The sequence below is a fragment of the Phaenicophaeus curvirostris genome, chromosome 1 (genome assembly GCF_032191515.1).
Source record: "Phaenicophaeus curvirostris isolate KB17595 chromosome 1, BPBGC_Pcur_1.0, whole genome shotgun sequence".
Lineage (NCBI taxonomy): Eukaryota > Metazoa > Chordata > Aves > Cuculiformes > Cuculidae > Phaenicophaeus > Phaenicophaeus curvirostris.
The window spans coordinates 165,757,863-165,785,344 of NC_091392.1; the positions used below are offsets into that span (position 1 = coordinate 165,757,863).

The 27,482-nt window shown below is 42.5% G+C and overlaps 1 protein-coding gene across 3 annotated transcripts in view; it reads left to right on the top strand.

Moving 5' to 3' along the window:
- The first annotated feature begins 9,192 nt into the window (after window positions 1-9,192).
- The window catches only part of TBC1D4 (TBC1 domain family member 4), a 113,420-nt gene continuing 95,130 nt past the window's right edge, over window positions 9,193-27,482 (top strand). For 2 of the 3 annotated variants that reach the window (XM_069880063.1, XM_069880073.1), the window contains exon 1: window positions 9,193-9,630. In XM_069880063.1, coding sequence (XP_069736164.1) covers window positions 9,208-9,630 — 423 coding nt within the window. In that variant the 5' untranslated portion in view covers window positions 9,193-9,207. The remainder of the gene's footprint in view (window positions 9,631-27,482) is intronic. The other variant, XM_069880100.1, reaches the window with a different exon arrangement.

A 27,482-nucleotide genomic window follows, 5' to 3' on the forward strand; every position in this document is an offset into this window, starting at 1 on the left:
CCTGTGATCCTGTGCTCAGTTTTGGGCCTCTCAGTACAAGATAGACATTGAGCTGGAGCGCATCCAGAGGAGAGCAGCAGAGCGGAGGAAGAGTCTGGAGAACAAGTCTTAGAAGGAGCAGCTGAGGGAACTGGGATTGTTTAGTCTGGAGAAGAGGAGGCTGAGGAGAGACCTCATCACTCTCTACAACTATGTGAAAGGAGGTTATAGCGAGGTGGATGCTGGTTTCTTCTCCCAAGTAACAAGGGCAAGAGGAAATGACCTCAAGTTGTGCTGGGGAGGTTTATATTGGATAGTAGAAAAAATATCTTTAGCAGAAAAGTGGTGAAGCATTGGAACAGGCTGCCCAGGGAAGTGGAGTCGCCACTGAAGGTATTAAAAATATGTGTAGATGTGGTGCTTCAGGACATGGTTTAGTAGGCATGATGCTGTTGGGCTGACAGTTGGACTCGATGATCTTGGATGTCTTTTCCAACCTCAGTGATTCTATGAGATGTCTGTTAATTATTTATGATTTTGTGACATTGAGAAAGTGAGGAAGCTGAGATTGCTGATCTTCTCCATGAAGGCTAATTTCAGTTTTTCTGGGTTTCCTCTTCCCTGTGCTGCATTTTCCTCACATGGCTAATTATGGTCTAGCTGCCCTAACTTGAGAACCATTTCTGTTCAATATGTGCAGGTGCCACTGTTTACAAGTAATCAATGTTTACATTACTGATAGATTTAGAGATTGGAAATTTCAGTGTCAATTTGGTTATTCACATGCTGAACAGTGGAACAGTAAGCTTTAATGTGCATATTAAAAAAACAAGGAAAATTCTATTTCTTCATAAAATAAGTTATGTGCTGTTTAGTATTTTAAGAGGAATTGGTTATAGCATCAGTCACCAGGTGGCACTGCTACATATAATGTTAACACAGTAATCCTTCGAGAGCACGGCTGATGATGGGATAAGGACTTCTGATTTTGTCACCCGTGTAGCTTCTGTCTGAAACTGTATGTGATTTTGGCACTATAACTTCCATCCTACTTCTTACATTGTAGAGAATTACTCTTAGCTTGCGTGTTAATTATTAAAAACATGAGTGTAAAGATTTCCAATAAGATAAACAACATTCAGCGTTTTAATGAGAACAGAATATATACCATACATTGTATATTTGCAGTAGCTTAAAGCAGGAATTCAATTATACTACCATTTCCATGTTATAACTTGCTCTTTCACAGAATCATAGAATCATTACGGCTGGAAAAGACCTCTAAGATTATCAAGTCCAACCATCAACCCAATGCAACTGTGCCTAGTAAACCATGTCCTGAAGTGCCACGTCTACGTGCTTTTTGAACACCTCCAGGGACAGTGACTCCACCCTGGAGGTGTTCAAACGCCTTGGATAAATACTATCATGTTACATTTGTATTGGGGCCTATTGTCCTTTCACATTTTCTCCCTGCTTATATATCTATCAAACAGATTTTTCTAGATCTGTATCTTATTCATAAAATAAACATTTGCATTTTCTCTATCCAAGGTTTTTGTGCAGTTTAACCACTCTAAAATCCTTTTTCTGTATTTTGTTATGCAGTCTAGTTTTCAGTGTATTTATGCAAAGTGGCCCTGTTGCTTAATTTCCCTGTGAAATATTTCTGAATCTGAAAAGTAATGTTCTGATGTTCTCGTAGCATCTACTGAACATTACTGAAGCTGTAAAGGATTTTTCTGTTCCCCATCAATGTGGTCAGAAAGGTCATCCCTACTGTGTCTTACCCAGGTTACAGATGGGTTTTTAAACGTCTGAGGGCTTGACCAAACTAAAGCAAGACAGGCTTCCTTCCCAGTGATTCTTCTGAACCAGCAAGTACTGGGTGCTGCGGCCACGTATGAATCTTGAGAGGGGTGCTAAAACTTACATTTGAAGTGAGAACAGGAATATAAGTGTGTGTCTTGCATGAATCACTGCTATGCTGGGATATGTGGGAAGATGAGAGATGCTCAGCATTCGACAGAGTCAAGACAACAGATGTCGATTTACCTAGGAGAGAGTCAAGGACGATGAGAAAGAGGATTAAGGAGTTCCCATCTGTTCTTTTTTTTTTTTTTTTTTCCTTTCGGCAGCTCCGCTGGCACCATTCTTGGTATTGTGCTAGGACTACACGTGCCCTCTTGTTCACGGTAAGTTGTACTTCTCTCAGTTTTAAGCTGAAAGAAGGGAGATTTAGATTAGATATTAGAAAGAATTTTTTCCCTGTGAGGGTGGTGAGGCACTGGGACAGGTTTTCCAAAGAAGAGATGGATGCCCGATCCCTGGAGGCTTTGAGGAACCTGATCAGTGGAAGATATCCCTGCTTTTGGCAGGCAGATTGGAACTCGATGGTCTTCAAGGTCCCTTCCAACCCAAACCATGCTATGATTACCAGACATACTGTACTGAGTTGTGAAGTTGCAATAACATTTTTAATAGCAATACACTGTTGAAGTCTCAACATTATTTACATTTTCCTCTCAAAGAGATAAAATTTGTGACCTTTGAAGTTAAAGTACTCTTGCCTTCCAAAGCATCTCAGCTGGTCTCGCTGTATCTGATACGGACCAAGATGCCCTTGGCCTTCTTATTCATCTGGGCACACTGCTGGCTCACGTTCAGTCAGCCATCGACCAACACACCCAGGCCCTTCTTGGCCAGGTAGCTTTCCAGCCACTCTTCCCCAAGCCTGTAGCACTGCATGGGGTTGTGGTGTCCCAAGTGCAGGACTTGGTACTTGGCCTTGTTAAACCTCATCCCGTTGGTCTCAGGCCACCGATCCAAGCCTGTTCAGATCCCTTTGCAGAGCCTCCCTACCCTCCAGCAGATCAACGCTTCCTCCCAGCTTAGTGTAATCCACAAGCTTACCAAGGGTACATTCAATCCCTTCATCCAGATCATTGATAAAGATATTGAACAAAACTGGATCCAACACTGAGCCAAACCTTTCCTTCCAACACATGGCATTGTGTGATTCAAGATGTTTCTTTTAGCTTTGGCAATGACAATAAATCCTGTCTTAGTTTCTGTTTCTGGAAAGCACCAGGATCCCTTCCAAATCACAAAATGAGGTGGGGGTAGTGAGCACCACCATGAAGAGAAAGACCCCAGCAGCTGCGGTGCTCTCTTCTTCCTCTTTTTTTTTTTTTCTATTCTTTATATGTTACTGCAGTGGTTGGGGAATAGTAGGGAAGTAAATGTCTCCTTTATATAACAGCAGAAATAATCGGGAATGTGGAAGTTCTTGTTGCAGAAGTTGCTCTATCTCCATTGCAACTGCCTGAGCTGCTAACAGCCACTATGCTCTGTATTCTCTGAAGAATGGGGGATGTTAGTAAGCTTACCTGATATTATTTTTGGCGGGGCAGAAACCCTAAAAAAAATAATAAAATTACAAATGTGCAAATGTTCTCACCTGGAAAGATGCTCTGATCACATGTAAGCACACAGGACTAGAGATTAAAACTTAGCTTTAATCAAAAAAGCATTGTTGTTCTTCACTGGATGTGAAGTTTGCTGGGTGAGAAAGTGTCATGGGATGACTTATATGGAAAAATGACAAAAATAATCTGTTTCAAATGCTTCTTTGAAGAGAAATATAATTTAACGCATTGTCTCTCTTAATCAGTGAATAACAACACACAGAACACAGACGTAAAATATAGTGGGGTGCCTTAATTTCTAGAGATGTTTATGAAATGTCTAGAGAGGGATTATACTCTTACAAACTCGGCTCGTTCCAGTTCCTCATAATTTGTTTTGGAGTGGTTCTTACTGGCAGAAAAAATGAAAATCTGTCATTACAATCAAAAAAGATTAGTACCATTTGAGAAGAAGAAGAAAACCTAAACCATCCAACCTCCATGAGATTAACTTTCTGTCATTGTTTTGTGTACAAATCACAGTGAGTGTCTCCTGCTGCTGACAGTTATCTCTCTGCAAGACAGTTTTCTCAGTTATCTCTCTCTCTGTCTTATTCAAACCTTTGACATTTCATTTTAAACTATAATAACCCCTATGCAGCCTGCAAAACACAGTTTTCATTATTTCTAGTTATGTTTTTACACACTTAATAGAGGAGGCACCAGAGTTTCTCTAGGAGCTAAAGTTCAAAACCTTGGTAATGTGCCCAGAACTTATGTTCTAATACTTCAATTATATTTCCAAAAGTTAATTCATTAGAGTATTCAGATAAAACTGGATAGTTTAGATCAAGAAAATGTTTTCTTAGGTAAAAATGTCTGTATCCCAGATCTTACTAAAAGGTGGTCTGAGAGTAAAATAAACTGACTAGTTAAAAATAATGCAAATAAGGTAGTGGACTTTGAAATCCCAGAGAGTTAAGTGAAAGTGTTCTCAGAAAAGCAGTAGGATGAGAAGCAATTCTAGCTACAGGGCATATTGCTGAAATAAAGTACTCTAGTCCAAGTTGGTTGAAGTTACGCATAAATTATAGGATTGTAAAGTCAAGTCAACAGCTCCTCTAATAACTTAATACTTTTTCTGCAATTAAAATTGTGGCTAGAAAGCTTAAGGGGATGGGTAATTACTAGCAATTAACAGTCAGATCATGTGAGATGCTGAGGTCTCTCTGCTCTTAAGAAATTACAGAGAACTGTGGTTGCTTATCATTTCACAGGTTTAAATACTTTTAACACTGAGCCTGAACTGATGATCCAGATATGATAAATGAAATGACTGCTGTGGTGCCCTGTGCAGAAACAGAATATATTATCAAGGTATTGTCTTAATGAACAAAACATACTTCCTTTGATAAACAAAAGGAAAATATTCTTATCCATTTTATTTGGAAAAATTGTCTTTACTTGTAGAACTCCATTGACAAGCATACCGAATCCAAAGAGTTCAGAGGCATTTTCTTACTTTCAGTTAACTGCATAGCTTATTTTAAGACATTTTGCATCTAATGTTTATTTAGTCAACAGAAATCAGTGGCAGGCTACCAACAATTCAAAGTCTGACTGAGTATGTAGTTGGTTTTATTTGACCAACTGAACATGTCTTTGCAGCACATGATATGGCAATTATTGAGCATAGTGCACTTTAGATCTTCTGATATAGTTTTTACTTTGAATTTTTTAGTTTGCTTCAAGAAGCTTGGCTAATAATAATAATAAAAAGGAACTTTTTAAAATTGCAGCCTCTTGTCAGGGGCTTTGTTTGTCATGTCTCTGCATGGTGCTACATTTTCACTTCTTTCCATTTGGGATGACCTGGAGAGAGACTGCTTTTTTGTCAAGAATAGACATGTACTTTCAAACCTCTGTGGATAAGGGATACAGAAAGTTGCTTTCCTCTTTGTCCCAAAGTATCTGATTCCCATTAATTGAGCTGTAAGACTCTAAGTTAGGCTAATTCCTAACTATATTGTGCAAAGAACTAGAGGACAATGCTCTAGTCCCTGGTACATTAGGGGAGAAATTACATGAGGAGCATGTCAGAGGTGATGGGCAAAGGAATACTGTGCTCAGCCTGAGAGAGGTTATGAAGTGTAACTTCAAGATGAGTAAAAACTGTAACTGAAGAGAAATGAGAAAAAGGGACCAACTTCACAGAATCATAGAATGGTTTGCCATGGGCAAGGGCAACTTCCATTAGATCAGGTTGCTCAGAGCCCCATCCAACCTTACCTTGAACACCTCCAAGGATGGGGCATGCACAACAGAGGCAGCCTGTGCCAGCGCCTCATCACCCTCGCAGGAAAAAAAGTCTTCCCAATATCTATTCTAAATCTCCCCTCTTTCAGGTTAAAACCATCACCCCTTGTCCTATCCTACATTCCCTGATGAAACGCTCCTACCCAGCTTTCCTCTAGGCCTGCTTTAAGTACTGAAAGGTCTCTACAGAGCCTTCTGTTCTCTAGGCTGAACAAGACCAACTCTCTCAGCCTGTTCTTGTATGGGAGGTGCTACAGCTTGCTGATCAGCTTTGAGGCCTCCTCCCAACACACTCTAGCAGATCCAGGTCCTTCTTGTGCTGAGGACTCCAGAACTGAACACAGTACTCCAGGTGAGGTCTCACAAGAGCAGAGTAGAAGAGCAGAATCCCCTAGCTTGGCCAGCTGAACATGCTTCTTTTGATGCAGCCCAGGATGTGATTGGCTTTCTGAGCTGCAAGAAGACGTTGCTGGCTCATGTTGAGCTTCTTCAAGAGGAAAAGTTATGTAACTAAAGGAATGAGATTCTAATGAAGCACTATTAACTAGATGGGGGGGATCAAAAGTGGCAGGAAGATTAAAGGATAAGAAAGAAATTATGAAGTAAATGGATAAAGGTAATGGACAGCTAAGAAGGATTACTATAAAGAATTAATTAAAAAAGGCATAAAAAGCTGAAGTGAGAAGAAAGCATGAAAACTTTGGATTAACATCTGAAAGTTTGATTTGAAGGTAGTTAAAATATTAGTGGTAGAGTTTATATAGATTAATTTTGTCAACAAAGGGATGTGTATAAGGAATTCATTAACAAAAATTAATTAGATCAAAATAACTGGATCTCATATCCTATTAAGTAAATCAACTGAAGAAGAAACCAAACAGCTTTACATAACAATTTAAGAACTTCAGATTCATTTTCCATGTTTTGTTCCTTGCAGTTATACCTGACAAAATAATTGGTAAAAATTGAAGTGTATCCTTAGCAGCTGAAAACTCTGCTCTGTAGCATCTTCAGTTGAAGGCTTCTCGTTCTGTTTGAACAATGTGAGAACATCAACGGATCTGTGATTGCTTACAAAAATTTCAGCCTCTTTTTGCTCTTTTTTAAATGTATTCACATGATTGTTTTCACATTTCCTGATTATAATTAATTATCTGTTTTGCTACACTACCTAAAAAGCCTAAGTGTTCGCCCACAACCTGGTTTGTGTAGGACGTACACAAACATGAGACAAAGAATTCCTATAGTCTCAGAGATGCTGTTTCTAAGCAGCTGCAGCAATTCGGTATGTTGCAGCCTCCCCCTTAGGCTGTTTCATCAGAACCATATAATGATTATCTCATCTAAAATCATCACAACAGAATATATGAGGGGGGTTCTCCACTGTTTTAAGTGCAAGCCCAGTGTTCAGTTCACTTCCTTGGTAATTTAAATTGATCTTTGCGCTCAAGTGACTGAATTGCAGCTTCACGCTCCAGATAAATCACCTAACCAACCGTTCCCGAAAGAAGCGCGGAGTCTTGCTGCCCTCTTCACCCTCTAGCAGCTATTCCCGCTTCCTTTGTGCCAACAGCATCGTCTGTGTGAGCGCTGTCACATAGATTAGAGGCGGCTCACAGAACTGAACTGGCAGAAAACGAGCAGTTCAGTGCAGCATGAAACCGGTGCCGGCACTGCTGCCACGGAGCGAATGGGTCTTCTCCCAGGTGTGCTGGTGGAGGATCCTATCAGCTCCCCAGCTGTCACCTTGCATTGTTGGAGCACAAAATCTCAAGGACTTGATTCTCAGCTAAAGGGCTAGTGCTAACTGTGGAGACTGAGGGACAAGAAAATTTTTAGATCTATGATAAAAAAAAGGTGGCTATTATTATTCTGACTACCCCAGTTGTAAAATCTACAACGGTGCAGTTTGGATGTTAAGGGGTGTGAAAATGGTCAGCTTGGAAAAGCGATTTCATCCTGGCTTTGACTTGTATCATTTTGCCAGATAGTAAAGCTGGTGTCCAGCCTACGTAAGATTTTTTGCATTAGGTGCCCTGTTCTAAGAAAAAAATCATTTCAGGATGCAGTGGGAGGAGGTGTATCAGAGGTCTTTCCAAGTCATAATTTTAACACTGAAAATTACAACTGATAACCAAAATGCATTCAACCAGATGATTAAACTGGGAAAAAGAAGCAGAATGCTCAGGAAATGAGTGCAGTTGCTTATCACTTTGTCATTAAGGCTGGAAAGGACCTCTAAGATCAAGTCCAACTGTTAATCTAATACCACTCTGCCTGCTAAACCACATTCCAAAGTGCCGCATCTACACAGTTTTTTAACATCTCCAGGGATGGTGACTCCACCACTTCCTTGGGCAGCCTCCTCCAATGCTTGACCAGGATGATTTCCAGCAGGAAGAGCTGGGGAAACAATGCTGACTTGAGAAAACCAGACTCTATCACTGAACAGCATCAACTGAAATGCCAGCAGTTTGTTGTGAGACAGCCTGACGGCCCCAAAGGTCCTGAAAGTGGAGATGTCAACCTTGGTCCTTCACCCCTCAGCTTGTAACACTCTTAAAATATTGTCACCTTGAGAGTTCCTGTGTCAGTCCAGCCTGTTGTGGGTTGTGTCCTGCTGTGCTGTGTGACCCCCCTCTGCCCAAACAGCCTAGCGCACAGTCTCAAATTACAGGGAGCAGCTCTTCTTCAGCACAAACCGCAGATGCATTTTTTTTCTAGGCAGGGTTAAAGCAGTTCTCATAATAGCCACGTTCCTAGGAATTCTCGCCGGCGGTGCTATGGATGTAAGGACAAGGACAGCCACCAAGATGGACAATTATAAAACGCGTACGGATGCCAGAGGGCTGGAAAAGCTTCGTCCAGCGCCTTTCTCAGGTAGGAAAGACTCATTTCTAACATTTACAGTAGGTGGCAGATTTTTCGTTGACAAGAGGGATGTTATCGCGATAGCGAGTGGAAGAAAAACAAAACAAACACAAACATTTAGTAGGTCTAGCAGGAAGTCTACGGGGAAAAAAAAAAAATTAAATGCTTTAAACCCAGCCTTAATTGAACTGTGAGTGGACGGTGCCTCGGCAGGGAGCCGCCGGCTGAAAGCACGGGAGCATCGCCGAGCAGGGAGGGAACGGAGGAGCCTCAGGGGTCCCCCTCCGGCTCTCCACAAGGAAAAGCAACTCGGGAAAAGCTTCGGGGCTTTCGCAAAGGGAGCGGCCCGCTCAGCTCCTCCCTCCTCCTCCTGCTGCTGCTGTCCCCCCGCAGCCGGTCGCGGCGCGGAGCCGCGGGGACGCGGAGCCCGGGTTGTGCTTCTGTTGGGAGCCCGGGGCGCTGCGGGGCCGCCCCTCGGCCGCCCAGCCCGCTAGGGACGCGGCTTCTCCGCTCCTCCCCGGGGCGTGGAGGGAGGTGGAGAAGGAGGAGGAGGAGGACGAGGGGGGTGACTCCGCCGCCCTTCTCCCGTCCGCGGGGAGGGATGCGCGCTTAGCGCAGCCGCGGAGCCCCGGCCATGGAGAGGCGCGGGGAGGGCGAGCCGCTCTCCCACCCGCTGGAGCCGGAGCCCGAGCCGCAGCCGCCGGCGGAGAAGCGCTTCAGGCTGTGGTACGTGGGCTCGTCGTGCCTGGACAGGAGGACCACGCTGCCCATGCTGCCCTGGCTGGTGGCCGAGATCCGGCGCCGCGGGCAGAGGCAGGAGCCCGGCGGGGCCCGCGAGGTGCTGCTGCTGCTGGGCTCGCCCACGCTGCGCTGCGTGCCCGCCGGCCCCGGCCCCGCGCCCGCCGTCTTCATCTTCGAGCACAAGGCGCAGCACATCGCCCGCTTCATCCACAACAGCCACGACCTCACCTACTTCGCCTACCTGATCAAGGCGCAGCCCGACAACCCCGACTCCCCCATGGCCTGCCACGTCTTCCGAGCCACCGACCCCAACCAGGCGAGTGGCGGCGGGAGGGACCGATGCCCGGGACGCCCCCAACCTTGGTCGCTTTGCTTCTCGCCCGGCGCCGCGCGTTTGCGAGCGGGACGGGGCTTGCCGCCCCGTGACACCCCTGTCCACCGCGGGTGAGCGGGGAGGGGGGGAAACACCCACCCGTGTCCGCGCAGAGACACCCCCCAGCCCCGCGGAGCGACGGCTGAGTGCGCTGACACCCGCCCCGTTCCCCGCCGTGGGGCGCCGAGTCACCCCTGCACCGGGGCCGGGGGAGATAGAATCAGAGAATCACTCGGTTGGAAAGGACCCACCGGATCATCGAGTCCAACCATTCCTATCAGCCACTAAACCATGCCCCTCAGCACCTCGTCCACCCGTGCCTTAAACACCTCCAGGGAAGGTGAATCAACCACCTCCCTGGGCAGCCTGTGCCAGTGCCCAATGACCCTTTCTGTGAAAATTTTTTCCTAATGTCCAGCCTAAACCTCCCCTGGTGGAGCTTGAGGCCATTGCCTGTCATCTCATCCCCTGTCACTTGGGAGAAGAGGCCAGCTCCCTCCTCTCCACAACCTCCTTTCAGGTAGTTGAGCCCCTCAGCCTCCTCTTCTCCAGGCTAAACAACCCCAGCTCTCTCAGCCGTTCCTCATAAGGCCTGTTCTCCAGCCCCTTCACCAGCTTCGTTGCTCTTCTCTGGACTCGTTCCAGAGCCTCAACATCCTTCTTGTGGTGAGGGGCCCAGAAATGAACACAGGATTCGAGGAGCGGTCTCACCAGTGCCGAGTGCAGAGGGAGAATAACCTCCCTGCACTTGCTGGTCACATCGTTTCTGATATAAGCCAAGATGCCATTGGCCTTCTTGGCCACCTGGGCACACTGCTGGCTCATGTTCAGTCGGCTGTCAACCAACACCCCCAGGTCCCTCTCCACCAGGGAGCTTTCCAGCCAGACTTCTCCTAGTCTGTAGCACTGCATAGGGTTGTTGTGCCCCAAGTGCAGGACCCGGCATTTGGCCTTGTTAAACCTCATGTCATTGGTCTCAGCCCAGTGGTCCAGCCTGTTCAGATCCCTTTGGAGAGGCTCCCTACCCTCCAGCAGATCCACACTTCCACCCAGCTTAGTGTAATCCGCAAACTTGCTAAGGGTGCAGGGATATGGAGCCCCTTCCATTTGTCCCCACTCCCTCTTCCCCGGGACTGCCTTGCATTCCATCCAGTGGGCAGCGCATGGCTCGTTCTGCCAAGTCTGATGCAGAATTGGCGTTGGACTGGCCGTAGGGTTGGGTTGGAGGAGCCAGGATGGTACTTTGAAGGCTTTGCGGACCCTCAACGGTGTGGAAACCCTCGGTAGTTCTGTTCCCGGGTCACGGCGAGGACGCCTGGCTGTGCTCGGGCACACGGTGTGGTGCTGCAAACAGCCCTGGGGCTGGGCGGAGGTACTGCTGGGAAAGTGCCAATGGGAAAAAAAAAAAAAAGACCAAAGAGTAGGACTGTATTTTCCTGATGTTTTAGCGGGCTTTGGCTCACTCGTTGCATGTGCAGCAGAGTCCTTTCTCCTGCACGTTTAGAGTATGTGAGAGGCAATGGGTTGGCATGTAGGTTTGATCATGGATTTAGTGTGGTGACAGCAGGGAAAAGCACTTTGATTGGGTAAGTTAAGGCGCCTTTGCTGCGTTTTCACAGGCATGTATGGAGGAAAAATACGTGCAATTAGAAATGCTGGATTTTAATGAAACCACTTAGCTGACTTACTAGATCTACCAAACAGTTCCATGTATTCCATGGGTTTGGTGTTTTTCTTTTTTTTTGAGGAGGGAAGTATTAAGAGAACAACTGAAAATTTCTCAGCGTGTTAATTTTGATTTCAGTCAACGTAGTGCCATAGATTATAACATTGGAGGGATTTAGGTTGCATACATAGCCGTGGTTTGACCCATCATCAAAGATAGGACATAAGGTATCCCAAATAGAGGTAACTGTGCTGAACTTGTTGGCAACTGCTGCCCTGGTTGTGCTGTGCCAGGATGATGGCATTCAGGGTCAGGGTAGAGCACGCGGAAGGAGCGTGAAACAGAGGGGATCGTGTCTGGCAAGGGAGGAGCCAAAATGTCCTTTTAGGTGTGTGACCATATGGACTGAAGGGAAACAAGTTCCCTGCTGTTGGCAGAAGGTGCTGAATCAAATTTATTTCTGGGATAGAGCCTGCTCTGGTACCATGACTTTGTAAGACAACCTTATGCTTGTAAGTTAGTGGATCCCCCTTGCTCTTGTGAACATGCAAAATACTATGTACATTTACATTTGAAAGCCACTTTCTGATTAAACCTTTCATCCATATGCCTTCCTTTCTTTCGCTGTGGAGGAAAATGTCCTTATATGCATGGAATTAAATCAAATTACTACAGGTAAATACTACAGGTAAAGCCTTCCTAATGAAAGAAGTTATTACTATGAATGAGTTCTATTTTAGAAACTCTGATCTTGTTCTGGCAAGATTTGTTTTTTATAGCCTTGTTATCATTAATGAAGAATAAGTCCCTTGCATGAGGTTTACTCAGCGCATGATTTCCTGTCAAAAAACTACAATAAGGGTAGTAGGTGCACAGCCAGCAATGTGATTCATGAGTATTTAACAGGAGGGTTTTTTTTAAGATATCAAAAGGAACAGAAGGCAGATTTTTTTCCCCGCATGAGTTTTGCTACTAATTGTTGAGGCTCGGTTGGCTAAGTCCATGCAGGTCTCTAACTGTAGGTCTGTGCTTAAGCCTAGTCCTGAGCAGATGAAATCACGCTGCAGGTTGCTAGCTCTGAAAAGTCTTTAGAAGTTCTTAATTGTGGGGGTTTTTTTGGTTTTTTTTGCTTTTGTTTTATATAAAATAGATGCTACTATTGCTCGCTTTCAAGATCTTCAAGTATGTGCTTCTGTTTCATATTGGTTTTGTGAGCTTTGTAGTGCTGAGAAAGTATTTTTCACAGCTGTTATTTTAAGACGACCTCATTTTCCGTCTTAGGCCATAGTCACTTCCAGCCAATGTAAGTTGGCAACGCTACTGATAGAAGTGATCGTGTCCTCTTCAAGCCTCAACCCCTCGTTCCTTCCTTTTCGCTTTGTCCTCACAGCAGCCCAACTGTTTGTGCAGCCACACTGTGAACAGAAGCAGGGAAATCACTGGCGTTAAACTTGTTTTTATCCCACCTTTACTGGATTAGTTCTAAACCGCTTCACTCATGTAATTTACAATGCAACCCTGGGAACGTTTATTTCAAGACAGGTATGTTGTAGGTAAGCACAAGGTAGGAGTGAGTGGCCAGGAAGGGCAAGGAAGCCTTTCCAGTGGTTATATTGACTTCAGGCTAGCCAGAGATGACCAGAAAGCCGTGGTGTTTTCCATCTTGGCAATATTAAATACAGAAGCATGCTAAGTCATTCTGAAATGAAGGAAGAGTGCACGAGATGTCATGTGGTCTTTGAGTTAGAAGACAGCTAGCTTTAACGATGGATGTAAATTATGAACGGTTGACTTCCAGGAGGGCAGTGCTAGCACAGGAAATAAAACCCCAACATAGTAGAGAATGAAATTTTTGTCTTTGAGCCCACTGCTTTGCCCAGTCTAGGATGGATGTGCAGTCACGTGCCCTCGGAAGGGGATGTTATTTGCAGAAAAAAAGTGATACTTTTTGCCAGTCCCTGCATATTTCCTTAGTAGATGACCAATAAAAGGCCAGTGTGACATGTGCTATGATAACATCATATTGGAAGATGACATCCTTTAATGTGCTTTGCTGTGACTGAAGGAAAATGAAAGAGACAGTATAACAGATCTATTTGAAAGCCTGCAAATTGTAGGCAGAGCTGAAAAGTAGGAGCCAGTGGGTCAACTCCTGTTCTGGAATAGTGCTCTTTGGCACAGTGTCAAGCCTAGAGCTCAGCTGTCAGTGTGGGGGTGGATGCTAAGATGCTTTTATTGGGGGTGGGGTGGTGAGGGGTGTCTCTTTTGCCCTTCAGTTACAAGGGGAATGAAAACTTCTGGAGCCATCTGGCTGATGAGGGTGGTAACAAAAGTTTTTGCCTTTTTTCACTCAACTACTACAGTGTTAGCCACTCCTCATAACTTTTCAAAGCAGCAACCAGCTGAAGTGGATGAGGGTAGTGGTCTGTTTAGTGCTGGCTAGTACCTTCTGAATGGCAGACAGAGATCCGAGTCTTTTATTGCTGTTGTATTAGAATTATTTTGGATGCACAGTGTCTTTCTGTAGGCATCAGATGACAACATTGTCTTGTTTTATATTTGGCAGATTTTCTTCACAACCCCAGGAACAGATGGATTTTGTTTTTAAACCAAAAGTTAGAGTTTATAAATACAGAAGGCATAGCCTTCTCCCAGCCACCAGGAAAAACCTTCTTCAAGCTTAACTTCAGCACATTTTTACCGTGAAATATTGATTTTATTCTAAAATCAGATTTTAATTGTGCAAAACAAATCAATGCTGTTTGACAGTTGTCTTGAGCTCCTTGTTCTCTAGGGGAGAAGCTTATGGTCTGAGCTCTTTCTGCACATTTTTTTTGTAATTATTACACTGGTCTAGACTGTGCATTTTGTTCTCGAAACATGAATAAGCCTGCTTTCAGGAATTCTTTTTTTTTTATCCTGAACTGGCATCCTAAACCTAATTATACTATAATTGATTCTTATTACTGAAGATGGTTGTGTCCTCCAGTTAAGCAAGAATTTACTTGGTGCATTGCATGAAGCCCCATCCCTGGAGGTGTTCAAGGCCAGGTTGGATGGGGCTTTGAGCAACCTGATCCAGTGCGAGGTGTCCCTGCCCTTAGCAGTGGGTTTAGAACTTGATGATCCTTAAGGTCCCTTCCAACCCAAACCATTCTGTGATTCTGTGATTTCTTTTAGGAACATCGTAAGCAAGGATCCACATATATCATTATGGGGTGTCAAAACTACTCCAAGCTGTTTGTGAATGAAATATGTTCTGGTGCACAGACCTCAACAGGATTTCGCTTCTGTGTGTATCATCTGTAGTGTTCTGCTGTAACTGCTTCCTTGGGAGACTAGGCTGTCTCGAGGCAAAGGGAAAAACAATAGAGCGTTTTGCTGTCAATGAAAAGCTGTGATAACTGGAGAAATAGAGGGCCAGAGACAGGAGCCAGAGGCTGCTTGGTCCTAACCCAGCTCCCTGCTCTGTCATCGCTGCATGAGCTAAAAGACAAAAATGTTTGACTGTTACAAGGATGTGCTAATTGCCTGTTAGATAACGTTATTTCCAGCAAGGCTGTAAGATGGTTTATTCTAGAAAAGAAGTCATCAGTACGACATCTTTCATTTTAGCTACTTAAAGGAGGCATTTATGTTGTGATAATGTGTTCGGTAGGGTTTCTTACAGAAGAATGTAAGTTTGAAACATTTGAGCAAGAAAGTTCGTGAACTTTACCTTCATATTTCTTTTGTGCTTTGATTTTTATGTGAGATCGGGCTGAATGGTAGGAAATTCTTGGTGTATTAAGTGCGTATGTATGTATGTACAGCATTGTTGCAGTTCATATTAAAATATGGTACAAGTTGAGTCTTCAGCTGTTATGAATAGGTATAACAGACATGATAAGAAAGACAGGCTCTGACTTTTGATGGATTCTGCAGGAAATGAGAGAGATGCAATGTTTTGTTGCTAGATCAACTGGAGCGCACTTGGACTGCAGAGGAGAGAGGTAATGCTGTTTTCCATGAGAAAGATAAGTTGTCTGGGTTTTATCAAGAAAACAAGTCTTAGAGAGACCAAAAGAAATTCTGTCTTACGATTGTGTAGGTTAGAATTTCATTAATGGGGAGAGAAATTGAAAAACGATGACTCAAAACAAAGCGTGGATGCTGAAGGCTTGCAATGAATGCAGAATTGTTTGGTGAGCAACCTCATTATCTCCAGCCTACACGGGCTGTGCAGCCTCAGATGAAAAGTCTTGAGCTCCCTTTTCTGTTGATGGTTTTGGTTTTGGTTATTTAAACAGTGTCTGACTTAAAATTTGGGAAGTGGAACTAAAAGTTGAGAGATCAGGGGTTTAATTTTTGTTTTCCATAATGATAGATATATCAACTTTTTTTTTTTTTTCCCTCTGAAATTGAGAGCACTTCTTGTTTTAGGCTTGTAAAGCTGTCTTTTTAAGTTCCGTTTTTTAACATCTCCAGGATAATTTTGTGCCATGTCCCAAATATAAGAAATAATAAAAACATTACAATTGTGAACTGTTTCTGAATGCTGATGTGTAGCCTTTTTATCCCAAATTAATGTTTAGGAGAGGAAAGAGGGTTAATTTTAAATACTGTCATATCTGCTGTACTTACAGAAAGAATTAACTCATTTTTCCTTTTGGAATTCCTGAAAACCCCTCTGTTATTTGGAGAGTAGAAGTAATGTTATGGAGGATTCTATTTTCAGAAAGGCAAAATAAAATATAGACTTAAAAATATATGAAATGGCGTGAGCTTACTGAGAGTGGCTGTAGGTAATACAGGGACCAGATACTAAGGCTATTTTATTTAAAGGAAGGAGCTTGTATACAATCTGTCCACACCAAATCAAAGCTCCTCTTCTATTGCTGTATTTTTTCTGTCTCGTGTTTCAAATGTAGAGGCAGTTCCTTTTAAAAATAATTAAGTAATGTAAATATAAAACTGACTAGCTAAAAGGTGTGGCTGGCTTGGCAACAAGGAGATTCTGGTTTTTAGGGATATTAAAGATCTCAGACCCAAATACTTGGAGTTAGCGTTTATAAGTGCGAAGGCTAAAAACCATTCAGTTTCTAAAGAGTCGTTGCAGAATAGTAGTGTAGCTTACTCCTTTTCATCTCTACTCTTTGCTAGAGTTAGCATTTCATGTGCATGGCTCACCCTTCCTTGCGTCTCTTCCATCTGTCTTCTCTGCTTGCTTGGGACTCCCTGAGTATCTTGAGCTTATCTGAAGTGAAGTGATGCACACCACGAAGGATTTTGGAGACTGATGACAAAGATTGCTCTCTAGGCTGTAGGTCATGCAGGATTTTCAGCAGTGTTGGCACGATCTCCTCGTGGCACCAGCCATCTTCTGCCACTTGGGTTTGTTTCCTTCATGGTTTCTGATACTATTTCAATTTCAGAGACAAGAAAAAAAGGAGTGTTTATTTCCATGTGGCTTTTATTATTTGTCCAATATGTGAATTGTGGCATTATCTACCTTCATGTTCTGCAGCGTTCAGAGGCACCTTTAGAGACTTACTGTGTAAAAAGACAAAAAAAGCCGTATTGGAAGTCTTGTGTAGGTCATTATTAGATAATGCAGTGTTTGAGGGCAGCTGGAAAGTGAATTTAAGGCAACAGAGTCAAGTGTCTTAATTCATAATCAGGATCTGTGCTTTTCTGTTCTGTATAGTCCATAATATAACGTCCATTCTGATACAAATAGGTACATCAAGTCCATGCATACCCCATAGACTCTGAAACATGGGTTCTGAAACAAATTAGAGCATCACTATTGGAAGACCGTGTATGATCATGTCATGAACAGCTGTATCTGCCCTGGAGAGAAGTGTAAAAAGACAATGCTGAGTGTCAAAGGGGGGCTGAAAGCACAAAGTGAATAAGTGGTTACCCCAGGGTTGCAAGAAGTTTGTGGCCTTCTGTTTTGTGACCTGTTTGGGGTACCAGAGAACATGCATCAGTTTTGGATATGCATGTTTTTATCCGTGAACATGTATCTATTCCCTTTCCAGATAGGTTAACTAGGTGACAAGTGGCAGATCAATGAGGTGTGCAAACAAACATACTTGGAGATCCTGTAGATCTGAGGGTACTCTGGTAATTCACTTTCCTTCTTGGCGTTGTTCAGAGGTAAACTTGTTTGTGCTGCAGGACAATAGTTCATAGAATCATAGAATGGTTTAGGTTGGAAGGGACCTTAAAGTCCACCCAGATCCAACCCCGTGCCATGGGCAGGGACACCTTCAACTGGATCAGGTTGCTCAATGCCCCATCCAACCTGGCCTTGGACACCTCCAGAGATAGGTCATCTACAAGTTCTTTGGGCAACCTGTGCCAGTGCCTCACCACTCTCACAGGAAAAAAACTTCTTCCTAATATCTAATCTGAATCTCTCCTCTTTCAGCTTACTTTCATTACTCCTCATACTATCCCTGCACTCCCTAATAAAAAGCCCTTCCCCAGCTTCCCTGTAGGTCTCCCTTTAAGAACAGGAAGGCTGCTACAGGGTCTCTGTGGAGTCCTCTCCAGGCTAAACAAGTCCAACTCTCTCAGCCTATCCTTGTATGGGAGGTGCTCCAGTCCTCTGATCATCTTCATGGCCATCCTCTGGACTCGCTCCAACAGATCCACTTCCTCCCTGTGCCGATTTCTAGTAGTACATTTAGGACTACAAAGCAAAAGACAAAAAAACAAACAAGCAAACAAAACCATGTGCATTCACCCCAAAGGGCTCACTGTAGCCCGTAGTAGAGTGTTATTTTTTGTATTTTTTTTGAAGTTAACTATATATCTTGAATAATCCAGTCTGTATTCATTCTGAACAAAGTCGTGCTTTACCAGTACAAAAGCTGCTCCTGCCTGGAGCTGCGCTCCCTCACCTCCACCTCTCCTCAGCAGCTATACTGCATGAAGTGAACAGTGTTATGTCCTGCTGTTTGAATGAAAGCCTACTTAAAGCCATCCGTCTCCTAAGTGAAATCCACTGCTTTGTCCTCTCCTACTGCATGGAATTATGACTTTCAGTAAGAAGTTAATTACTCAAGCCTCTTCTGGAGGGAATGGTGCTGCTAGGATTTCCAGTGCTCCCTGAGCAAACCCTGTTTGAGCGAAAATAAAAAAGGAAACCCATGGCCACAGTGTAGTCTGTTGGTACCATTTCATGGGGCTCAGCTGCTTGAACATGACTTTTCTGTCTTATGTGGTTTTAGTTACCTAGATCAACTGAACAAGAACCAGGGACAGGTACTTCAAAGGCTGTTTGGATGTGGTAGATGATATATAGTAAGTACATATATAACCTGTCTTATGTTTTATTTTTCTGTTCAGAGCCACTGAAAGATGTCACGAACTAATTACTGTTTCCTTCAGTGAGGATCATTTGTAAGAGAGGCAAGTAGAGCCACTGCAGAAAAGGAAAAATTATATATATATTTAAATGGGTTCTCAATGCTATTTATAAGCTCTGCTTTGTGCTTTGAAGGAATGCTATCTACTAAACCATGTTTCCTGATTTTATAAGTTATTTGTGATAGTGAATTGTCTTCATCTCTGTTCAAATCTGGTTGTTTTGTCATGGAATTCATAGTTTCCTTTTTTATAATTTTAATCTCTTCAGAGTTAGACAGGCTTCTAAAAATGATCCTTTCTGGAAACTTGGAAGGACAATATAGTAAGGTTTTTCTTGTTCTGTGTCTCTGGAACCACTGAAGATAAGTAAGATTCTACAGTATTGTGAATGTGGCACTTTTCCGAAGGCTTGAATTAATTTAAAATGCAAATATGAGGGAGACTCCCGTTGAAAGCCTGTGTGTGTGAGACTTGTAGAAGCTATTAGATAAGAGAAAACCAATACCATAGAAGCGTGGCTTTTTCTCAATTCTACCATCTGTGGCTCTGTGGTTTCCCCCTCATGTTACAACTTTAAATAAAGTGCTTTTCAGTCATGCAGCACATTTTTGCACATTGATAAACCTTAACAAGCAGCTTGCTCTGTTAAAATGACTGGGGTTATGTTTTATTTCACTGCTCCTCTCGGCAAGAACGTGCAGATCTGCACAGTGCTGTTCAGAGCTCCTCGATGCATCAAAAAACATGTTGTAGGAAGTCAGAGTATTATCCCCTGGGGCATAGAAGTGACTGCCATCCAGATTGTTCATAATTTTGTTTTTCCTAGCAAGATTAATAAGTATTTATTTTTTAAGATGCTGATGCTAAATATATTTCATGTGCTCTGTGATGCCGCTATGGGTTTCCTGTTATGTTCATTTAAAAAAAAAAAACAAAACAAACAAAAAACAGACAAAAAAAGAGCAATGTCCCAGGAACTTTGGGAATAGTCAGCGGTCTGTGGGTTCTTGAGTATTTTTGAACTAGAGTAAATATTCAGTGACAGAGCAATGAAAGATTAGGATGTGCAGTGCTAGCTCGTTGGTATGTATTTTTATATGCCTCCTTATAGTTGGTTTCTTGCTTAGGCTTAATTACTCTAAGCAACTTGATCTCAAGTTACGGTAGGCATTTTGAATAAAAATAGAAGTAGAGTAGTACATGTTTAACAGAGCTGTATGTGCCAGAGAGGAACCACTTGCTTTCTTTAAAAGTGCTCAGCTGGAAAGGTAGAAAGAAAGCAGGACATAAACACCTGCTAAAACCTGTGTTGAAAGCTGGCGTGACCTTCAGGAGATTGGTGTCCATGGGTGTAATGACACCCACGTGCAAAGCTCTCTGATTCCTGACTGCCTCAGCTTGGTCATAGCATTCAAAATTAGAACTTCGGTAGTCTACGGTGAAAGAATTTGTTCCTGCTAGTGTGCAGATTAGAAGAGAAGGGATTGTGGGCATGACCTGCTGCTGTACTTGGCAATGGAAATAATATTAGACTGCCCTTAGTGTCATGAGACTTCTGTGGCAGTCTAAGCTGTTTAGGATACAAATTGCCAAATGATCATAGAACAGAATCATAGAGTAATTTGGGGTGGAAGGAACTTTAAAGATCATCCAATTCCGACCCTCTAACCATAGGCAGGGACACCTGGATCAGGATGCTCAGAGTCCCAGACCTTGAACACCTAAAGGGATGGGGCATCCATGACTTTCTGGACAACCTGTTCCAGTGCCCAGAGGAAAAAAATTGTTTCTAATTTAAGATGCTGAAATGTTGCTTTAATGTACATAGCCTATAACATTTGATAGGAGAGCTTTCTATGGAAAATACTGCTCTTTTGTAGCATTCAGTTTAGGCCTGCGTATAAAACTTTTTTTTTTTCTTTTTTCTTTTATGGAGAAAGATTTTAAACAAATATCTCTTTTGTAGAAAATACTTCTGGCCTGACTTTGTGGTCGTACTCCATGAGAATCCATTAATTTTCTGGGCAGCAAGACTGCAAGCTTGAGTGGTACAAAATAGTTTGTAAAGAGGATCCACTTTTTTTTTTGTAAACCCACTACGTTATAAATAGAGGCAAGATGTTGGCTACTCTTCAGCAGCACTTTTTTTTGGCAAACCTTGCCAAGTCAGAAAATCAAGTGGGCCTTTCAGTAAGAGCAGCACATCGTACATTTATCTGAATTATTCATGAAGACACACACCCAGGTTATCCGTGGCATATGTGTGCATGTATTCAGATATAGCCTTGAGGAAATTTGCTGACCTAAACATGGGAGCAGGGTGGGAACAAGACAATGTGATTAAAACCAGCTCAGAAGGAGTGGGTTTACACTCTGGCACTGCGCCTCAGATTCCCTGTCTGCTTAGTTCTAGGGAGAACTAAAAATATCATCTGCAATGTAGTGGGGTGGTGTGAAGTTTACAAAATGAATATGTTTCTTCCATAGTGACCTTCTGTCTGTAAAATGACTGCAGAAGAAGGCAGTGTAAAAAATACATAGGAGCACATCAGGCCATCTGTATGAATGCTGGGGTTTTCACTTTGCTCGATATGCAGGTTGCCCTTAAAATATAAAGCATGATAGTTTGGAGTGAAAAAAACGTGTAGACCAGCCCAGACTGCTGGGTTCATGAGCTTGGTGTTTATGTAACCAAGTATTTTGTTTCTGTATGTTCACACACTGTTCTGCACTTAATCTGTTTTACAGAATATCATACATTTGCTCGTTGTTGTTGTATTGAAAGGGAAGTTTCTGTGTTTACTGAAAATTATAGGTTAAAACTTCAGCAATCTTTTTTAACAATACCATCAATGGAAAGCTGAGCTCAGTAGGGTCATTTATTTCTTATCTGAGTCTAAATTTTTCAGATTGGACAGGCTGTTTGACGTGCTTCTGCTGTAAGTTCTCACATGACCACCATAAAAAAGTCAGATTTTGAGAAAAAAAATTAATACTGGATTTCTGCAGCATAGCAGAGTGGATGCTTCAGCTGGGTTCTGTTACTTCTGGAAGCGTCAGCCTTTGTTAGAATGAGTCCAAAGGAGGCCAGGAAGATGATCAGAGGGCTGGGACACCTCTCATATGAGAGAGTTGACGTTGTTCAGCCTGGAGAAGAAGAGAAGGCTCTACGGAGAGCTTCTAGCAGCCTTCCAGTACTTAAAGGGGGCTACAAGAAAGCGAAGATGGAGTCTTTATGAGGGATTGCAGGGATAGGATGAGGGGGAACAGTTTTAAGCTGGAAGAGGAGTATATTTTTTCCTGCGAGGGTGGTGAGGCACTGGCACTGGTTGTCCAGAGAAATTCTGGATGCCCCATCCCTGGGAGTGTTCAAGGCTGGGCTGGATGGGGCTTTGAGCAACCTGATCCAGTAGAAGGTATCCCTGCCCATATCAGGGGGTTTGGAACTGGATGATCTTTAAGGTCTCTTCCAACCCAAACCATTCTAGGATTCTGTGATAATAAGATAAAAACACACTAGTTAAACGCTCAACTCTGTTATATATTTTAGCCTTTTACATAATCCTTTGAAGCATACTTGCATTTATGTCATACTTTGGAGGGGGGTTACTGATTTCAAGTAATACCAGATAGAGTGTAAGTTTTAAACTTACGATCATCTGAGATTTATTTTACAGAAATTTCAAGCATTATTTCTGTACAGTAGTCTTCTGCTAGTCTGTTATAAATTATTTAAGTCTGTTACCTACGTAACATATAGAGAATACTTCCTTTCAAGCTTGTACTGGGCCAGTTTGTTGGGAATAAGGAGTAGGCTTCCTGGTGTAGCGTTACAGAGGTCACTTAATTCTCTTGATTGTACTGCTGCCACGTGGGCTCCCCAGCTGTGTTACAGGGAGCCGTGTACCTAAATTGTAATGGATCACTGCCTCTAGAAAGGCTGGTGTTATGTACCCATAAGTGCTCTGCGTGAAACTATGCAGGGTCTGCTTCATGCTTTCATCCTGAGCTTAATTGCTTTGGGTTGGTTTCAGGGATTGTTGTTCACTCCATAACTTAAGACTCTGTCCAGACAGCCCTGCTCTTAAATAGGAACCAAGTCACACAGGACGTTCTGCCCAGGTTGCACTCTGTTTTCCTGTAGGATCATCATCTGCTGCAAGACTCTATTGCTTTACTGGTCTGGGGTTTGAACTGGGTGATCTTTAAGGTCCTCTCAAATCCAAACCATTCTGGGAGTCTAGAAACATGTTCCTAGGAGATGAGCTTTTCAGATACAGCTATCAAGATTGAAAAATTTTAACTTTATTCTTTCTCATATTGCTAGTTCCAAGTTTCACATTTTAGAAATATCACCAGGACTAATTCCTGTTTTTTCTTTTCTTTTTTTTTTTTGCTACTAAACTATTTTTTTTTACTGTATGTTCTGGTAGCTGCTGTTTATTGACTAAAAACTTGAATTAAAAATATATGTTAAAATAAGCATTTCCATTTTAATATAGCTATTCTAATGTTTTTACTTGCTCAAAATTCTTTTACATTTAAAGTTTGCTTTCATCTTCATGACCTTTTTTAAAACACACAACCTGACACATTTTTATTTTTAATTCGAGACTCTGTAGGGCTGATGAGAAGTGAAAGTTTGCTTCCTGGGTGACCAAGGCAGTTGTATCACCTTTCTGAAACAAGGAGGAAGTAATAAAAAACCCACAAACAAACGAAAAAAAAAACAAACCCAGCCCTTACTGTAGAGGGAAAGGATGCTGTGCTGTATGGTATAAGGCTGTAATATTAGCCAAGTAACTCCTGGAGTGTAACCTGAACAGCTGAGTCATTTATAGCTGAGGCTGAGACAGATTGCTGCTGAAGGATGCTTGGTATTGCATGGCTGCTGCTTCAGCTAGGGGATTGCCTGGTTAAGAGCAAAGTAAATTTGAACCTGGTAAGAACTGCTGTGGAAAAGTACACTACAGATAAGTGCACTTTAATCTCTGGAACATTTAATTGGTTCAATAGCATTTCCTGGTGCCTGAAGTTTTCAGATGTTCAAACATATTAATGACATTGACATAATTATCAATTTCTAATTTATTCTTCTTTGTGAATCCACTAGAAATAGTAGCAGAGGACGCTTTCGCTCTAATAAGAGTGATAGTTTATATATCAAATTATGAAGTTAATATCTGTCCTTGAAAATCTACTGACTATTACTTCTCTGCTTCCTAATGTAGTTCAAGGCTGCTATTGTAGGTCACTGCTGACTTCCTATGTACCTAATGAGGTCTGAATGTGTTTTACATGAGCTTTCCTTGCAACTATGTAAAAATAATCCTTTCAAAAATTTGTATTCAGTTTGTGGTCTTTGAGCATCCTCTGCATTGGAATATTTTTTTTAGTGATTAGTTGTTGATAGTTATTTTTTAAGTATGTTTAACTTTTTATGAAAGGCATTCTGCTAATTATCTATCAAATGTTTTCATATATAAGATACTATCTGAAATTAGATTGCAAGATTAAGAGGGCTTTTACCTTCCTTAATAGTGTCTTTGCTTCCCAGCTCCTAATTGCTTTTTTCCAAGCAAGCAGGTTCAAACCTGAGCATCAAGAATAACTCTAAAGGCTCGGCCCTGGTACATTCTGGCAGGAATGAGAAAGTAGAGTTTTTAACAAGCCCTTGGTTCTTCTGCTGGTCTTAAAGAAGCTGGCAAGTTGACGAGGACATGAAATCATATATCACATAATTTCACACTGGCATTTTCAAGATGATATGGCAGTGTAGGTTAGAGTTAAGGGGAAAGGAGGGAGAAATTCCCCTTCTCCATCAGGGAATTTTAACACTTCCATAGGAGTGCTTGTGGTCTGCTGGAGGAACAAGTAGTGGCAGCTTGGAGGAAAGGGATGCTTCTAGTGTCCTCCATGATAATTGGGCTCCTGAGTAATTAACAAGTGACTTTGACAAATATATTTCCACTAACTTCCACTAACTGAATCATGTTGTTTCTAACACCAAGCATGATTAGTTGCCAGTTTACCTAACACGTGGCTTTACAACTTCACAGGCTAAGTCACTATATACCTTCATGGACATCAGTTTTCCTTTTGATGGTATTTTTTAATCAGTCTTGCATGGTAGTTGATCAGAAGGGTTTAATGTCATGATTATTAATTTGTTTTTCTACTTTAATGAAATCTGTGTAGTTTGAATATAGTAACGTGAAGGAAAGAAAACCCCAAAACACAGTAGTAATTTATTCAAGTAAATTATTTCTAGGCCTTTAAGTACCATAGAGAGCCAAACCCTTGTTCATTTCTCTTGACCAGAGAGCTCAGAGTGCTACAATGAGTCTTTGTCACTCATTCAATCCAGTCTCTTCTTTTGGTCAACTACGATGGTCTCAGCCTTAGCAGTAGTAGTGTATATGACAGTATACATCAGTGCATACCTCTTGCTCCAGCCCACGGGATATAAGCTAACAGATGGCATCAGCTAAGGAAAGAGAAGATATTAACAACATCAAAAAAAAATCACGTATTTTAAAGGGTGCTCTTGCATGAAAATGTGTTTGAATTGCTGAATTGCTGAAGCCTGGAAATGCCTTTCATAAAAGTATTATTTCTCTGTGCTACAGTGGTTTTTTTTTTTAATAAGCTGGAAAAAATTTTATCTAATTAGACAAGATATAATCTTTTAGAGATGAGTAAATTTAAAAGGAAGTAATGGTTGTGTAGGAGTCTTGACTTTATGTGCAGAATGCTTATTAGGACTACAAAAAAGATCATGTATTTTAAGGAATAGATTAAGTCACTAGCAATGTTTAATAGTCCACATTAACAAAAATGCCTCTTTCAAGTCTTTGGGGAGCTCTAATGCTTGTGTGTTTCTCCAGCTTTTTTCTGAAGGATGATTTTGTCTCTGTAAAATTTCCCTGAAGTATATTTTCTTAAGTGTAAGTGACTTTCACTTTCTTCTTTCAGATTCTGAATGTCTAATGTTTATATGAGAGTTACTTCTTTTGCAAGAATTTTGCAATGTAAAGGTTTGAAGTAGAAACATCCATGGCTCAAAAAAACAATACAAAGGAACATCTAGACCTTGTAAATAATCCGGATGTGATCAAGCGTAACTGAGTTTTCTGGCTTGGTTCCGCAGTTCCCCATAAAGGAATCTGCCAATGTGGGACCAATGGCTGCTTTGAACAATGTGAGTCCTGGTTCAACAAATACCAACCTCCTGTTTGTGGAACTGATCCTCCTAAAACCAACCTAGTGGCTTTCTGTGATGGGTTGACCATATCAGTGGACACAGGAAAAGCAATGGATGTAATCAATCTGGAATTCTCTAAAGCCTTTGACATGGTTCTGAACAACATCTTTCTCTCTAAATTGGAGAGAGAGGGATTTGATGGGTGGACTGTTTGGTGGATAAGGAATTGGTCGTATTCAGAGAATAGTGGTCAATGGCTTGACATCCAGATGGAGATTCATGGCAAGTAGTGTCCCTCAGGGGTCCATACTGGGATCAGAGCTGTTTAATATCTTCAACAATGATATTGACAGTGAGATTGAGTGCACCCTCAGCAAGTTTGCAGATGACACCAAGCTGAGTGGTGCAGTTGCCACACCGGAAGGATGGGATGTCATCCTAAGGGACCTGGACAGGCTGGAGAAAAGGGAGAGAACCTCATGAGGTTCAACAAGGCCAAGTGCAAGGTCCTACACCTGGGTCAGGGCAATCCCTGATTTCAGTACATGATGGGGGATGATGTGATTGAGAGCAGCCCTGCAGAGAAGGAATTGGGGGTGCTGGTTGATGAGAAGCTCGATATGAGCTGGCAGTGTGTACCTGCAGCCCAGAAGGACAACCATATCCTGGGCTTGCAAGAAGCGAGGCCAGCAGGTAGAGGAAAGTGATTCTCGCCATCTACATCATCCTTGTGAGACCCCATCTAGACTACTGTGTCCAGTTCTGAAACCCCCAATATAAGAAGAATATGGAGTTGTTGGAACAGGTCCAGAGGAGGGCTATAAAGATGATCAGAGGGCTGGGGCACCTCTGCTATGAGGACAGGCTGAGAGAATTGGGCTTATTCAGCCTGGAGAAGAACAGGATACTCCGAGGATACTTCATAGTGGCCTTCCAGTACCTGAGGGGGGTGTGCAGGAAAGCTGGAGAAGGACTTTTTACAAAGGCATGTCATGATAGAACAAGGAGGAATAGGTTTAAATTGGAAGGGGGAAGATTTGGATTCAATATTAGGAAGAAATTCTTCACAATGAGGGTAGTGAGACACTGGCAGAGGTTGTCCAGGGGAGTCATGGATGCCCTCTCCCTGGAATTGCTGGAAGCCAAGTGGTATCGGGCCTTGGGCAGCCTGATCTAGTGGAAGGTGTCCCTACCCATGGCAGTGGGGTTGGTACTAGATGATCTTTTAGGTCCCTTCCAACCCAAACTGTTCTATGATTCTCTAAAAATGTTCAGCTCTCTGTATAATGTTGTAAATAGTTCCTTTCCTGTAAGCCAGAGCTCTGGATCTCTTCCTAAGAGGGTGCAGCAAGGTTCACATATATAATTTCTAATTAAGTACCTTACTTGAGATTATTTCCCAGCTTGCAAATAACCTTTCTATGTGACCTTGCAGTTGCACCGCCTTTTTATGAGCTGCGGTTCCTGGTTGAACTCAGGGCATGATTGCTCAGTGTAACAGCTGGTCTGGCACAAATACGCCAGTTATTGTGCAGAACTAAACTATTTTGCCAATATCTGAAT